Consider the following 15,892-nt stretch of genomic DNA (forward strand, 5'->3'; position numbering starts at 1 on the left):
CACCTACATGCCCTTTTCTTTATATTCTCTCCAGTTCCAAAGTGTCAAAACTGTGGCTATCTATGCTGATTTTTCTAGTCTAATATATGCTACCAAAAATAAATATTTAGATTAATTTACTTTGTTTCTCCAATTGAAGTGAGTTGATAGGCCATTATGCAGGAAACTATGAATATAGCTAATGTAAAAGAGACTCATTCTTTTAATCTGGATCAATTATATATTTATATTACAACTAAATAACATCCAGTAACAATATGATCGAAGCAGGTCACAACAGGTAAGTTATTCCTAAAATGCTAGTTAAAATTGGAGCTGATTAATACTTTGATGGTTTCCTCAGCAAATGCTAGACTAGATTGCAACTAGACTAGGAAGTTAAAAAAATAGGCAGTAACAGTAAACTCGTAGTTTTTTATATAGGTGTTACACATCTATAAATGTCTTGACAGAGGTTGCTTTTAAAAACTATGTGGAGAGATTTTGACTCCTTCTGATTCAGTGGATAGGCCCATGTAGTTTTCATGGCAGCAGTAGAATATCTGCCATGCTGTCATGAAAACTACATAGGCCTATCCACTGAACCACAAGGAGTCAAGTCTCTTCACGTATTTTTTTAAAAGCAATCTCTGTCTAGACATTTGTAAGATATGTAACACCTATATAAAAAAACTATAAACATACAAGTCTCATTAGTGAGTTATTTTTATTTTGTCCATTATCATGACCACTGCTACTCAATAGTAAACATGAAAAGAACTTTCCCTGTAGGCATGGAAGGAAGTTGGCAGCAGGGCCTTCTGCATATAACATTATCTCCTAACCAATCATCAACTTATTCATGAAAAGGAGCCAGCCAGAAAGGATGTGGGAATGGTAATTCCATTCATTGTGCTAAACAACAATTCTGCCAGGTTTTTCATCTCCTCTCCCTAAAATTGTATCTAAATCCATAATTTAAAAAATTGGTGCCAAAGATTTTTAAAATTCTTCTTTCTTCTATTTGTTTTTACATATTTTAAATTGTAAAATAAAAAGGAAATGTAGTGTTAAATGTTGCCTGAAGAACCAGATAAAAATACTTTCAATAAATAAATCAATAAGAAAAAACCCCAATCACTTTACAAAGTGAATGTGATTTGCAGCCAATAATGAACAATGAAAAGACAATTAAACAATATGGAATAATTATTCTTTATTTTTAAAGACAATAAATACATAAAATAAAGACATTACACATTAGCTATCTTGGATATTCTGTTGTATTCCTGCCAGCAAATGAAATGATTTACAACACAAGGCCCTTCAGGCAACAAGATTGGAAGATTTATTGGAAGGAAAGCTCACAGTAGCAGGCAGCTAAAGGGACTTCAACTACATTATTTTCTTCTGTGTACTTGAAGGTACTTGTAGCAATTATGGTTATCTCATCAAAGAAAGTTGAGGCTCAGCTTCGTGCTGCAGCTGTTTGAGGCTGTTCTGACTGTAGCTGTTTTCCAAGATATTCCCTACAAAAAAGCAATATGGAAAAGGGAAGAGAAAAAATTATGAAAAGACAATACCTAAATGGAGTTTCAGAAAGGAATAAAAAACAAGAGGTAATGAAAAACAAGCATGCAATTTACTGTCTGAAGACCAGTCAATCCTTTGGCAATTCAGAGATTCTACTTTTGAGAAGTTATTCAAATTTGAATTTTAAATCAGGAAGCCAAGTATCAAACAGAATTCATGCTAGTTTATATTAGAAGAGCATTGACCGTATGATAGCTTTAAATTTTATTTTACATCTTACAATAATTGTTGGAAAAGGTGGTAAAAATAAGGCCTTGTGTGGTCTTTCTTCAGAGATTACAACACATTCAGCTTTGCTAGGAAAACTGGCAATTTCTCTAGAATAAAACTAAGGCAATCTGATCTCCTCCTCATCTCTGCTATACTATTCCATGACATCTGTGTACCTAAAAATTTCTATGCAGACAGGGATATATACATGGGGATCTCACTTCATTCAATCCCCACAATTCCTTAATATAGGGATTGAATTGGATTGAAAAAGAGACACTGGATTAAAGTTATCCAGTGAGTTGCCATGCCTAAAGGTGGACTTCAGACTAGGTTTCACCAGTTCTTCTTCGATATTTTAACTGTTGCACCACATTGATTTTTATTAATCTCTTCAAATCTAGTAATCCCTATAGACTGGGTACTTAATGTTTCACAGTTTAAAATAAGTAGAATATTAACAAGTTGTAGAAGCTTAAGAGTCAGAATTTTATGAAATTGTGCTAACTTTCAAAAATCAATCAAACCAAACCCAGCATTGCTTTGTGCTGTCTTTGTGCTTCTGAATTTAAAAGGGGAGTCTGGAATGTGCCGTCCAGTTAAAGAGCTTGAATAAAGTCATTTGCAGCAAGACAGGCAGGGAAAGAATTGAATTTTTACTTAAAGCAACTTAATTGTGACTGACTCTTATTTAGATTCTGGAAGAAAATATTTTTTTCATCTGCACACATATGCCAGCTCATTTATATTGTATGATGCACAGAAAGGTTAAACAAAAAATAACAAGGACATTGAACATAATCTCTGTAGCAAAAGACCAGAGGACAACATTTATTACTGGAAAGGAAAAAACAACAACAGCTAAGCATTGTTAAATTAACTTGGAGAGCAAGTTAAAAGAACATTTTAGGTCTAATATTTTATGCAGCTTCACATTATTATAAAATGAATTTCAAACAACAAAACAAAAATTAGCTTTCAAATTAATAAAATATATAGTTCATAAACACTATACATTTAATTACATCAGTTTTATTTTACTTTTAAATAAAGGAATTTTATATATATATAAACCTTCTCATACGCCGGCAAATCTGATGAAGTTGTAACACTTGGGGTATTCTGGATATAATTCTTGATTGACACCCCCAACCCCTTTCCCCAAACTTACAAAGCCACCAAAATGCTTTAGAGAGGCAGCTTCGCCTTTCTCAGGCTGGCACTCAATTCCTCTCCCTTTCTTTGTGACAGCCCCGCGTGCGTGCCATCGGGACTCCAAGGGTGGGGGATGGACAGCTGCCAACTCACTCACTCTCTCTCTCTCTCTCTCTGTGTGTGTGTGTGTGTGTGGTGTGGAGGGTAATTCCGGCTATCTCTGGCCTCCGCTCGGTTTAAAGTCGCTTGGCCGGTTCCCAAGTCGCAGCGCGCGCTGGCCGGGAGACGCGGCGCCGGGTGGAAGCTCGGTGCAGGGGAGGCAGATCTTTCTCTCTTAAGCGAGGAGGGGAGGAGGGGACAAGAGGAGGGACGGGACAGGACAGGGGCGGGAGGAGGCGCTCGCCTTCTTCCACCGCCCACCGGACCCTTTTCTTCCCAAGGGGACCCTGGAAAGCAGCTCGGGAGCTGGGTGGCCCTGCCCAGCGGGGTCCCATCAGGAACTTCCTGAGGACATCCCCCCCGCCCCAAGCACAGCCCTCCCGGTCTTTCAAAGAGGGAGGGAGAAGCGGGAGGAGCAAATTGCCGCCCCCGCCCCGCTGCCCAGAAGGAGGGGCGCCACAGTCCACCCCACCACCTTCTCCCCCCACTCCCTGGGCCATTACGCGGCTCGGGGCTGGCTGGGCGAAGCGGCCCGCCAGAGACCCTCCGCTCCACCCCCACCCCACCTCCAGATTGGCCTCCGCAAGCGCCCGAGCCAGGCGGAGGGTGGGTGGGTGGGTGGGTGGGAGGAGGAAGAGACTCCGGCTGGGCTTGAAGAGGCTTCGCAAGTTGCGGAGCTCCGCCCCGTCGCTCTTGCACCGAGTGACAATGTATTTACCGGCGTATAAGACGACCCCCCACTTGGAGGCATGTTTTTAGGGCAAAAGTCATCTTATACGCCGGCAAATACGGTATATATATATAATGCTGCCACTTCTGCCCTTTAAGATCACCCAAGAATGTCAACTAATCCAGAATGCAACAGAACGTACAGTAATGGAGACCCCTAAGTATGCCCATGTAATATCTTTGCTGTGTGAGCTACACTGGCTTCCAGTTTCTTTCTTGGTGTATTCAACATGCTGGTCAAAGCCACGAATATGGCCAGGTTGTCTGCAGGACTGTCTTTTCTAAGAACATCTACCTGCCCTACCAGGTCACATAGAGTAGGCACATGGGAGCTAGGAAGCATGCCCTGCCCTATAGAACACTCTGCACACTGAAATTTGGCTTTGAAGACTTGGCTTTTCTCCCAAGTGTTGGTATCAGATTGGATAACTGCACACTAAGTGTTTGATTTAGCACCAGGTTTGTTTTTAATATTTTAATATGTTTAGTTGTATAGTTTTAATATGGTTTATATGTTCTCTTAACTTTTGATTGAGAGCCCCCCAGAGTTGGTTAGAAGATGAGTGGCTAGATAAATGTTTTAAATAAATAAATAACCAATCTATATGATGCTATAAGAACAATTATGAGAAAAGTCTCATAATCGAAGTTTCACAGAGGAAGAACTATTATTTGTAATAGTTAGAGATGGTAAAATTAATCTTAACTTATAAAGAACCTTGCCTCAGTAATGAGATTCAGCTAATAATGCCTCAATCTCAATTCCATTGTATTCCTAACTTTATGAACTTTTAAATTAATGCTTTAATATTTTTTCCTGACGTTGAGCTAAACGTTCTATCACCGACAGTGCTGCATGCATTCTAAGTAGTCACTGAAAAATTGCATAAAAAATAGAGCCCAAGTAAAATAGTATTGATTATGTTATGTCTGCTGCATAAGCAATAATGCTATTAAATTCTAGGAGCTGCCTGGCAGGGTGTAGATTTTTTTGTAATACAAATCCTTTAAAAAAATCCACTTAATATGAATAAAATATACATATAGACTCATATGAAAAACAAGTGGGCAAGTGAGTTATTTGTAATTTCTGTAATTAATACATTTTACTACTGGTAGAGGTATAAAGAGAATGTGCATTATATTCTATTTATATTTTATCAATCACATACAGATAGATTTCAGGGACAACATATTATGGAAGAATAAAATCTTGCAAGAAATTTCAATAAAATCTATGTAAAAAAAGTAAGCAAAAGCACAAATTATCAACAACAGATCGAGTTTTATGTCATTAAACATTCATTGATAACTCACAAATACTGAGGTGTACAAATAAGCCTTTATCAAGTACTGAAATATCATAAAAATATAGAAAAAAAGAAACAATAAAAAGTCATACCAATCCATTTCAGCAATATTACTTTTAATTATTGGTGTGAATAACAAAAATAATCAGAATATTATAATTAATCTGATACTTCATAATTAAGATTTAAGGAATGAGAAAATAAATTCTTTTTGTCAATACAAAAATAAAACTTAGCCATCACATACCAATTATGAACCATCAACTTTTGCACAGCAAGTAAGGCATTGTAGCGAACCTGCTGATCTTCATGATGCATATGATTCATCACAAGCTGTTTTCCACCAAGCTGTTCAATCACACTAAAGAAAAGAAAAGAAAAGAAAAGAAAAGAAAAGAAAAGAAAAGAAAAGAAAAGAAAAGAAAGGAAGGAAGGAAGGAAGGAAGGAAGGAAGGAAGGAAGGAAGGAAGGAAGGAAGGAAGGAAAGAAAGAAAGAAAGAAAGAAAGAAAGAAAGAAAGAAAGAAAGAAAGAAAGAAAGAAAGAAAGAAAGAAAGAAAGAAAGAAAGAAAAAGAAAGAAAGTAAGTAAGTGGTGGGGTGTGTAAAATAACACAGGCAAATGTATTATTGATACTACTTCCTCTTCTGATTTCTCACAATTAGAAATTTCAAATTATGAACTTGTACAGGAGTCACCTTGTTCAAGATTCTAAATAGAAGGTAAAATAGTTCACCTCTAAATAATCAAAATACACATCACTTTAGCATAAAAAATATAATTAGTTTTCCTTACATAAAAATATAAATGTAATAACAAGCATGAAATCATCCTAATTCAGAGACAATAGAAATGTATGTTCTTCAGATTGTTTATTGTCAAAATGGCATTTTCACTCTTCACCTTTCTGGCATTTATTAAATGCAACATGGAAACTAGGCATGCATTTTCTCTTGGAATGGCTGCTTGAGAGGACTGAATGCCAGCTAACTGCAACACTAAAGTCTATTTTGAATTCACTGTCAATACTTCCAGTGCAAGCAGAAGCCAGACAGGAAATATGAACAGAATAACTGTAGCAGCACTGGAGATTCGTCGGAAACACATGTCTAATCCACCACAGCTATTTTATATAACAAATATGGCAAACCATTTGCACTGCTTATTTGTTTGCATTTTAGTTATTAAATTGACTATAGGCCTCACAGTTTATGGATTGTTATTTTAGTATAGTGTAATTGAAAGACTGGATTTTGACATAGATTTTATCTGTTATTTATTATTTTATTCTGGAATTTTTAATTGGATATTCACCTAGTATTTTTATTTGTTCTGGTTTCTGGTCTGTGACTCTAATAAACTGAAACTGAACTGAACAGAATAACAAGAATTTTTAAAGATTAAAAAAAAGAAATTAGTTGCCTATTTTAATGGATTCTGATTTCCTTTGATGTTTTAAAAAACAGCATTAAGTTCATTTTCCAATGGGACATTTAGATTATTTTCTACATCCTCAAATAAGCCAAATAAATGCATCTATTTAAAAGCTGTTGCAGGCATTTTATAGTTGCATACAACCAAATAAAAACTTCTATGCAATATTGAAATAACTACTACAATAACTTAAAAGCAGATGTAAGACATAAATTTTGCCTACCGTTTTCCTCGAGGATAGTGTCGTACGTATTCTCCCACATCATGAGCAGCTACAGCCAAAACCTGAGGATCATCTGATACTTCCAAAAGTTTTGTCAAAATTCTACAATACAATTTTATGTATATAGTAAAATTTAAATTACAAAATATTAGAATGTTTAAAACGTTAGAATATGCATCCAAATATTTAGAAATGTGTATTTCTAAAAATCCATATCAACTTACAAGTTTACATATGAAAAGAATAAATTCTTATTAAAATATACCATGTTTTAATTATTTTATTCCTTTGATTACAAATAATGAAGCATACTCTTCAGAATTTCTGAACAAAGGCATATCAGTATTCTTGAAAGTTGTCAACTTGATGCATGTACAACTAAACCTATTGATTCGATATGCATCCAAATTAAGTTTCAAAGCCAGACATCCAAAATATAAATAAATAAATCACCAACAGCTATAGGAACATATCAGTTTGAATGGATAATATAAATATCTAAAACATTTTAGCTTCACTGTAGAAATGTGCTATATTTAGATGAAACATATATATACTTGATGCTGATTTTTAATTTAATGTTATTTATTTGCATAGAGACTCCATGAACCTTACACTAGCTCATTCCACAATCTTCAATAGTCTCCATATGTTTCCAGGAAATAAGAGTTGAATATGTTTACATTTATATATGTTTGCTTCTCTGGAGTTCAAAGTGGTGGTTCCACTTAGTAGAAATGAAGTACATTTGTTCCATCTCATAACACAGAATTTATAAGCTAACAACCTTGTTGCAGCCTGCATTTTAAAACAATAAAAATGTAATTTGCTCTTTCACAATCACAAATACATGGTTTTGAAACAGAAGGGTTCCAGTAGGAATGCCAAAAACACTTCTCAAAACAACAGGGAGAAGGGCTGCAATCTAAAGAATCACCCTCTATATTTTGTTTAAAGAGGAAGTGTTTCTCTGAAGTGAAATTTAAATTTTATCTTGCCTAGAGGTTTTAAATGCAATTTTCATTATTCTGAGCAACACATACATTACAATTGTTAAAGAAAAAATGGGAGAAAAGGAGAGAATATGGGAACGTACTTCAACAGTTCGTAATTCTTTTCATTTAATCTTACAGCATTCTCCCTCCAGAATTTCTCAGATTTGTGAACAGGACTCCATTCCAGTCTTCCCGACTTAAGCTCTGAGCTATATTCATCAAAAGAACTGTGGAAAAATTGAAGATGAATTTAGGAACAAAAGATCTTTGACAATATAAGATGCCCTCTTGCTTTTCCACTGGCTTTGAATAGCTGCATATTCCTAATCTTAACTACCAGACTAATTCAACAAAACATTTTGTTATGTTTACTGAGCACTCTAGAGAATGTTTTAAAGGTATTGACTGTCAACTCCATTAAGTGTAAAATGGACATAGGAATACTTACTCAAATGACTTGTCACTCACTATTGCCTAATTATGGAATCACCAAAAATGGGGGCTAGCAAAAACAAATAACTCTTCAATATTGTAAAGACAGCATGATCCCAGAGTTACAATCTTGGATCAGTGATATGTATTCCCTTTTGTTTATGAAGTGGTTTGAGATCAGTATCTCAAATCAGGAAGACTGCCAATGTTATTCCATGTGATTAAAATGTAATTGTGTATTCCAAAATGCTTTCCTTTTTATGTTTTTCCTCTGTTTTTCAGCTAACCTTTTTAATTGTTTTAAACCTCTATTTTATAGTGATAAAAATTATATTTTGCTGTTCCTAATACCAATTCCAAATAGGCCATGGCTTGGTAGTGGGCTGCAGCTCGGAGATTGGGGCCCCCTGTTCTAAGAGAGTGGTCTCTCTTGGAACATTTGCCTTATCCTTCAAAATATGGATTTATAAGCTCCATGAAATTTATTCATTATGCAGGTATTTTGAACCATAAAATCGTCATTTAAATTTAACAAGAGTTAACTATGTTAATGATGTTTATAGTCTTTATTAATTCTACATTATTTGGAGTTTTTGTTATAAGGAGGGATGTATTTGAAAGACTAATTGTGGTAGTTGTGACAAATGATAACCACCAGATAGTTTTTATAACTTTTTGAATTTTAAGTACAAACCATCTAAGGACACAATTTATTAGAAGAGGTTTTTTTAAGAGCTCTCAAAATGATTCCTGCAAAGTTTTTAGAAACAGCACTTTGAGATTAACTATTTACTTTATGTGTCAACTTTTATTTGATCACCAATGATTTTGTGAAGAAAAAAAGTTTTAACTGAAGTCTGGCCAACATTCTTATTATGCCATTTTTAAGATTCTAAATGCAAAATTTACCTGAGATCCTGGACACTCTCTCCAAGTTTATCTAACAGAAATTTAATATCCTCACTTATATCTTCATCGTCATATTTCTGTTGCTCCAAATTTTCTAATTGCTTCAGTACTTTGCACTGGATCATGGCAAGAGCATATTCTTGGCGGGTTTCTCTCTCAGTGGACTTTTCTAGAAAATTCTAGGGAAAATATATAAGGATTTTTTTAAAAATGTCATCATAAATGAAAAATATATTGCTTTGTGATTTGTGCTCATATATTTTAATATGTATAATACCACTAAGCTGTTTCCTCCAGTAAGCTTACAAGGAAAATTTTATACGTTTTTACTTAAAATGATACCATAACAGCCAAGGAAACAAATAAAAGGATAGAAATCAACACACTGGAGACACAAATGACCAAGCTCAAATTATCCTACTTCAGATACATTATATGAAGTATAATGTATACTCTTCTCTGAAAGACTCTAATGATGGGAAAGATGAAAAGAAAGAGAAGAGAATGATCAGTAGCAAAGTGGGTGGATTCAGTTACAATGGCAATGAGTGCATCATTAGAAAATTTGAAGGACCAAATTAGGAATAGATCATCATGGAGAAAATGTTTTTAAGGGGTTGCCATTAACATTTGCTCAGACCCCCCCGTTTCTCCAAAACAATTTAGAGAAAATGGTGTCCAATAGCGTTTCTCTATAAAACTCTATCAGAAGAATTGGAAAAAAGAGATTCCTTTTCCTTCTACAGCTACTGGAAAGCCCCCATTTCTACTCTGGAGTAATAAGCTTCCTTGCCTGTGAAAGTTGCATGAAGGGAAGGAGATTCTGAGTGTGGGAGTATTGTGGATTGCACTTAAGCACCAAATGATAGGTGCACAAGTCTTCCAGATAAAGGCATACTTGGCTTCACAGCTTTAAAATCTGAAAATATTAAGGCAGAATGGTTTGGAGGACATGACATTTACCATGCAGTTTAATGCTGCATTTCTCTTTTTTTCATAGCTAATGTAAGTCCAATTCAAGACTGTAGCACAGATAAACCCCCTCCGATAGTCCACCTAGTCAAAATTGGACACTCTGTCCCAAAATAAATATTGCCAACAAACAGACCCTTCTCGGCATACAGGGCCTTGATATGAATTGGAACTATAGTAAAGGACAAACAACTGAGGCCCTTCCAGTTCCAAAGCCAACTCTTGCTTGGAAAAAAAAACAGTCAAACAACACCAAGTTATTACACACACACACACACACACACACACACACACACACACACAACACAACACAGTCGGTTTCATCTAGTCAATGTGTTTCATCCACTCACCCGAAATGCTGCCAAAATGATCCTGGTTACTTTCTCTTTTACAGACTCTTGAAGGATGTCAGATAAAACAGGAACAATATTGTAACGCCGCAAGTGTTCACACATTTGAGGACTGAAGGCCAAAAGCCAGACAGAGAAAATCATCTGATACTGAAGCTGGAAACCACACTTGTTACTCAATACTCCCATTATACTGGAGGGGGAAAAAGACATATAGAACATACAGTTTCTATCTGTTCAGTCTCTATTTTGCCCTTATTCCCAAGATCTTGAAAAGCTGGTCTCTCTTTTTAAAAAAAGGGTAGGGGAAAATCATGTACAGGCTGATTTTTAGAATTCTTGTAAACCTCTTAAACCAGCAATGGCCATGGGAGGTATCTGTATTTTTTCTGGATAATGAAATTACATGTTCTCCTGAAAGCCACAACTATTATTAGTTTCATTGCTGAATTGCACTTATGGAGTGCCTTGATTGAACATGTTTTCGTCTAACTTAAATGTCCTGGAGCAACTCCTCAGCATTCAATGCAATTTAATCCAAATTTACTGTGAACAGAATAGCAATTTTAAATGAATTCAGATTTATGTTTATAATCCATCATGCCAGTGTTCCTGTCCATAATATAAGTAGTCCCCATTATTCTTTTAAGTACAATCTGCTGCTTACCCGCAGAGAATGTCTCTTTTAAAAGGCATTACAATGATATTCTTCTAAATTAGACATCTTAAATATGCCCCAAGAAGATAGTCCACTAAAACAACAGACACTGATTTTTTTTTCTTACAAATACTCACCAGTTTACTCCATCTGATTCTACCCATGCAAAACGGTATTCATTAACTCTGAGCATCAACTGCAAGCACCCAGCAACACATTGGACATATTGTGAACTCTACATGAAAGAAGGATACATTTCCCTAAAGATATGTACATAAAATGATTTCTTAAGTAGGAAGTCTCCAATTATTAATCGATCCTGAAAGCAGAAGCTGGCCCAACACTAGAAATGCCTGTTGCTATTTTCAGGCTGAAGAAAGTTTGATTTAAAAAACAAAACAAAATGTTCTAATTCACCAAATATATTAAGCTTTTTATTGGTTTATTCAGACTTAAAGGTTAAATGCACAGTTAATTCTGTGCTGATTAAAATATTCACGTTTGAAAGTAAGAAGTACCACAAGCCAGTAATTAATGTGGACTATTTCAATTTTTCATACATTTATATAAAGAGAATAATAAACAAAAATCTGGTGCCACAAAGCACTTAAACAAAAATAGATTATGATTTCAGAAGAACCTCATCAGAATTAAGTGCATTAGGTCCTTTCCAAGATTGAATCCAGTCAAATAAAAAAGTCCCAGCTCTGACTTTTGAACTTGCATGTTCTTGCATGCCTACTTCACAGAGGTGACTAGTTTACAAATGTTCAGTATGCAACAAAGCGATCTTATTACACTGTTTCCAAAGAATGTCTAATAAGCAGTCATATAGTATCTTTCATGTAGAACTAACCCACACAGTTGATGAATGTATCTTACTTTGCAACAGGAAACTAAACAAAAGTATTTCAACCTATATCCATAAAACACATTTTTTCTTAATTATGATTAATTATTTTCCTACAGTTAAGATTCCAAAATAGGAAAAGGAATTTATGTAGTCGTCAACATATTTTTTTTTCTGAATGGACACTTAAGTTAAACTATAGTGTCTAAAAACAGCCAATCAGGCTTACAGTATTACACCAACAAAAACTGTATTAAAAAATCTGGTAAGTTGATAAACTCTTATGCTTCTTCATCTATGCACACACAAAAACTACTCAGCAAGTCATTGAAGAATCCATCAAAATTCCAGCTTCTATTCCTTTTAACTATTTAGGGTCAAAAATCTCCACAAGGTAGCTAATTGTGTCAATCCCTTTATGGGGACTAACAAAAAGAACATGTGTATCCAATCTGTTGAATTTCCCCAGGTTGAGTGCTACAGTCTGTCTTCTAGACTGAGTATTTCAACTGAGTCCCAGTTCTCATTACAACATACCATCCTTCAATCATCCACACATCCTCCTCTTCAACAAAACTGACTCAGGAGCTAGGAATAATTTAGACACGATTTCTGAAATACCTCAGTGCTGCATGCAGTGCTGCTACATTGGATCTTAGATTCTCTAGGTCTTCAAACTTGGCAAATTTAAGACTTGTGGACTTCAACTCCCAGAATTCTTCCTCCAGTCATGTTAGCTCAGGAATTCTGGGAGTTGAAGTCCACAAGTCTTAAACTTTCCAAGTTTGAAGACCCTTGCTCTAGGCTAACAGCCTTGTTTTGCAAATTCTGACTGATAGGTTTCCATCAGGCACATTTTAATAAATACTTCACTGAGAAGAAGTCTCAGATTCTTGAATGAGTAAGATTTTAGAATAAAAAGAGAATTGAAAGAGAATTCAACTAAATATTACTTCAAGAGCTGCCTACTAAGAAATATTTTAGTATATATACAACTGAAACCAAACTAGCTTCTATTGCTACCAAAAAGAACAAAGGTTAGTCCAGATCCAGCCTATATTCTTGAAGAAATATATACTTACATCAGTTCCATGTTCATTAGCACTTCCAGTACCACGTAGTTTCTGGTATAAAATATATATACTATCAGAATTATTTTTATTTAAAGGAAATTTACATAGATTTTAAAAACTACAGAATCATAAAAGAAAAAGTAGGAAAAGGAAAAAAGGAAAAGGAAAAAAATAGAAAGGAAAGAAAAAGGAAAAGTATCTAAACAAGCAACTCCAATGTTTGCATCAATTACAAACACAATTCATGTTCTGAAGACTCATAAAGAATGATTGGGTACGACGTCCTTTTTATTTCATTCTCATTTATGGACTTTTTAACCTGAAAATATCCACAAAAATACCTATTCAGTCAAGTTCATGACATTTACATGCAAGAATATATTTAGATATTTCATACTGGAATCTTCTGCTTTGTTTCATTAATCAATAGAACAGAAGTCTGCAGGTGTCTATAGAATTTGTTGTCATAGTAAAATATAATCATGAGTTCTGTGCTGTAAAACACCCAGTAACTTTTCTTGGCATAAAAGCTGATGGGAAATTTCCTAATTGTATGATGCTACCTGGTGATACTCAAATACTGATTAGTTTCATGCACTTTTCAGGAAAAGACCAGCAACAAGGATATGTCCATGTCTTTCATGTTGACCAATTTTATTGAAGCCCAGTGAATGTTTGTATTCTCATCACTTTAAAAAGATGTTAGGTCACTGAAAGCAACACAATTCCACCTATATACTAGATGCAGCCCAGAAGAGTAATTTCTCTTAAGACTCTTTTAATTGAAGTAATTTAATTTACAGATATTTTAAGCATGACTACATATACCTGTGAACTAAGCTGAGTTTTAATCCAGTTGAAGTAATAATTTAGGTCACTGCCTTCCATCAGCTCCCGTCCCCAAGCTGCTAGTTTAGCAATGATTCTGGCAGCCTGAAAAACAATACAGAAAATAGAATTTCAGTTCTTTCTAGAAGAATATGCTACTTTGCAAATTTGGGGTTTTTGTTGATAGAACGTTTACCATATGCACAGTGAAAAGATCCTGACGATTCAACATTGGCAGGAAATAAGACCATGCAGTGTTCTTGTCCCTCTTTGCATAGTCAAAGAAAATGCTAACCCGCTGGTGATTCTCCTATTGAAAGGAAAGGAATAAATACAGTATTGATACCAGAGTGGAAGGATCATGACTGATACTTATATAAGATTTATTTCAAAATGGTTCCAGCAAAATAAGAAATGCATATAACACATACATAGAATTACATTTTGATGTTCATCCTGCATTAGTGCTATGATTAGGTGATAAGAGTAAATTAGATCAAAGCCGATGATAATGCACCATTATCAACATTTCTTGCAGTCCATTTGCCATTTGATTCCCTTGCTGTTGCAATGTATCCATTATCATAGCACTTAAAATGGTCTACATTGAGGCATACAAAAGTGCTAGAATGAAAAACAGCCCCTCCCTCCAAACAATTTAATGTTTTAATAAAATTGCACTCCATTAAAAATGCAAATGACTACAATATTTAGCAAAGTCAAACTACAAAAACCTTCTAAGTTAAACTGCAAGACCCAAACTTCATTGGAATAATGCCTAAGAATAAAAGGATCATTTATTAATTCAGATACTATAAAGACATTAAGTAAACATTATTTGTTTTGTAGGATTCAAGCATAGAGAAGTAACTGATAAAGAATTTAGTGTCTCTGAACACATGTATCAGAAATAAAGGTGCTTACGAGAGTAGATAATATTCCAAGATTACCATGACCTTATATTATGTCTAGAGAGCAGCTGGCAATAATTTATTTTAACATAAGTTTGGCACACCAGCTAGCAGTCTAGTTCTGCATTTTTCACTAATCAAAGCTTCCAGACCCAAATAATTCTGAAGCAGCTTTCACAGATACTAACTAAAACTGTCACCTGGATGGGATAGCAGACCACAGTCCATAATATCTGGAGGCTACTAGGTTGACTACCCTTTATTGTATAGGATGGTGAAAGTCCTGCTTATTGAGAAGCAGCTTAACCATTAGATTCAACTTTCTTTGGTACATTTGGCAAGTAGATCAATTGTTGCATTATTTGCTTTCAGGAATTTCAAGATATAAATGTAATCATGCCACACTAAAAAAAATTGGCTGAAGTATTTTCTAAGAGATCCTACTCACAGGAAGTGTAATCTGTCCAGCATTACTGGAAAAGTGGATATCAAGTAAAAAGCCAGCTATACTGCAAAAAGAAACCTGCATATCAATGAGTTAATCATGAAAATAGTTAATGAACGTACCTGCAGCATATCATCAACCATAGTTAAAATATACTGAACTGTCTGTTCCTTGGAGATATGAGTCATCAGACTTATGAATGTTTTAGCACACTAGGAAAAAAATAAATTTTTAGACATTGTTTTCATTCTCATTTTGCTCTGCATTTCTGCAAGCATAGGCTGAACAGTGAACATAAAAACAATCTTAAATTGATGGATCAGAATATTCTCATGTATTGATTTGCTAGAATGCTTTCATTAAGTATATTATTATTATTGAAAAATTCCATTAATTCAGTTATCACTAAGACAATTGGAGCAGCAATATTTCATTCTTCTCTTCTATTTAGAAAAATAAACGCTGCGTATATTTTGCTACTTCTAATTCAGATTCATAGAGACAAATATTTGCTGTAATTTATATGAGGAAAATAAACAAAACTATTTGTAACCAAATGGTATGGAAGCTCGCCTCTTTCTCCTTCGCTGTTCCAAAAGATCAGAACTATAACAGCTGAACATTAAGAGAAACAAGATTTCATATACACACACAATTATATTAACATGGGCATTTCTTCA

At 34.8% G+C, this 15,892-nt stretch overlaps 1 protein-coding gene across 4 annotated transcripts in view; it reads right to left on the bottom strand.

Moving 5' to 3' along the window:
- Window positions 1–1,180: 1,180 nt before the first annotated feature.
- ATP6V1H (ATPase H+ transporting V1 subunit H) overlaps window positions 1,181–15,892 on the bottom strand; it is a 39,039-nt gene continuing 24,327 nt past the window's right edge. For all 4 annotated transcript variants that reach the window (XM_087961712.1, XM_087961713.1, XM_026670426.2 and 1 more), the window contains exons 4-14: window positions 15,335–15,424; window positions 14,053–14,166; window positions 13,857–13,961; window positions 13,038–13,079; window positions 11,243–11,340; window positions 10,448–10,640; window positions 9,126–9,304; window positions 7,886–8,011; window positions 6,790–6,891; window positions 5,383–5,496; window positions 1,181–1,508 (exon numbers count right to left, since the gene is read on the bottom strand). In XM_087961712.1, the coding sequence (XP_087817838.1) occupies window positions 1,448–1,508; window positions 5,383–5,496; window positions 6,790–6,891; window positions 7,886–8,011; window positions 9,126–9,304; window positions 10,448–10,640; window positions 11,243–11,340; window positions 13,038–13,079; window positions 13,857–13,961; window positions 14,053–14,166; window positions 15,335–15,424 (1,224 nt within the window). In that variant the 3' untranslated portion in view covers window positions 1,181–1,447. The remainder of the gene's footprint in view (window positions 1,509–5,382; window positions 5,497–6,789; window positions 6,892–7,885; window positions 8,012–9,125; window positions 9,305–10,447; window positions 10,641–11,242; window positions 11,341–13,037; window positions 13,080–13,856; window positions 13,962–14,052; window positions 14,167–15,334; window positions 15,425–15,892) is intronic.

Source organism: Notechis scutatus, chromosome 3, assembly GCF_049901735.1.
Source record: "Notechis scutatus isolate UNSWTSFEM ecotype Mainland chromosome 3, rNotScu1.2, whole genome shotgun sequence".
Classification (NCBI taxonomy): Eukaryota; Metazoa; Chordata; class Lepidosauria; order Squamata; family Elapidae; genus Notechis; species Notechis scutatus.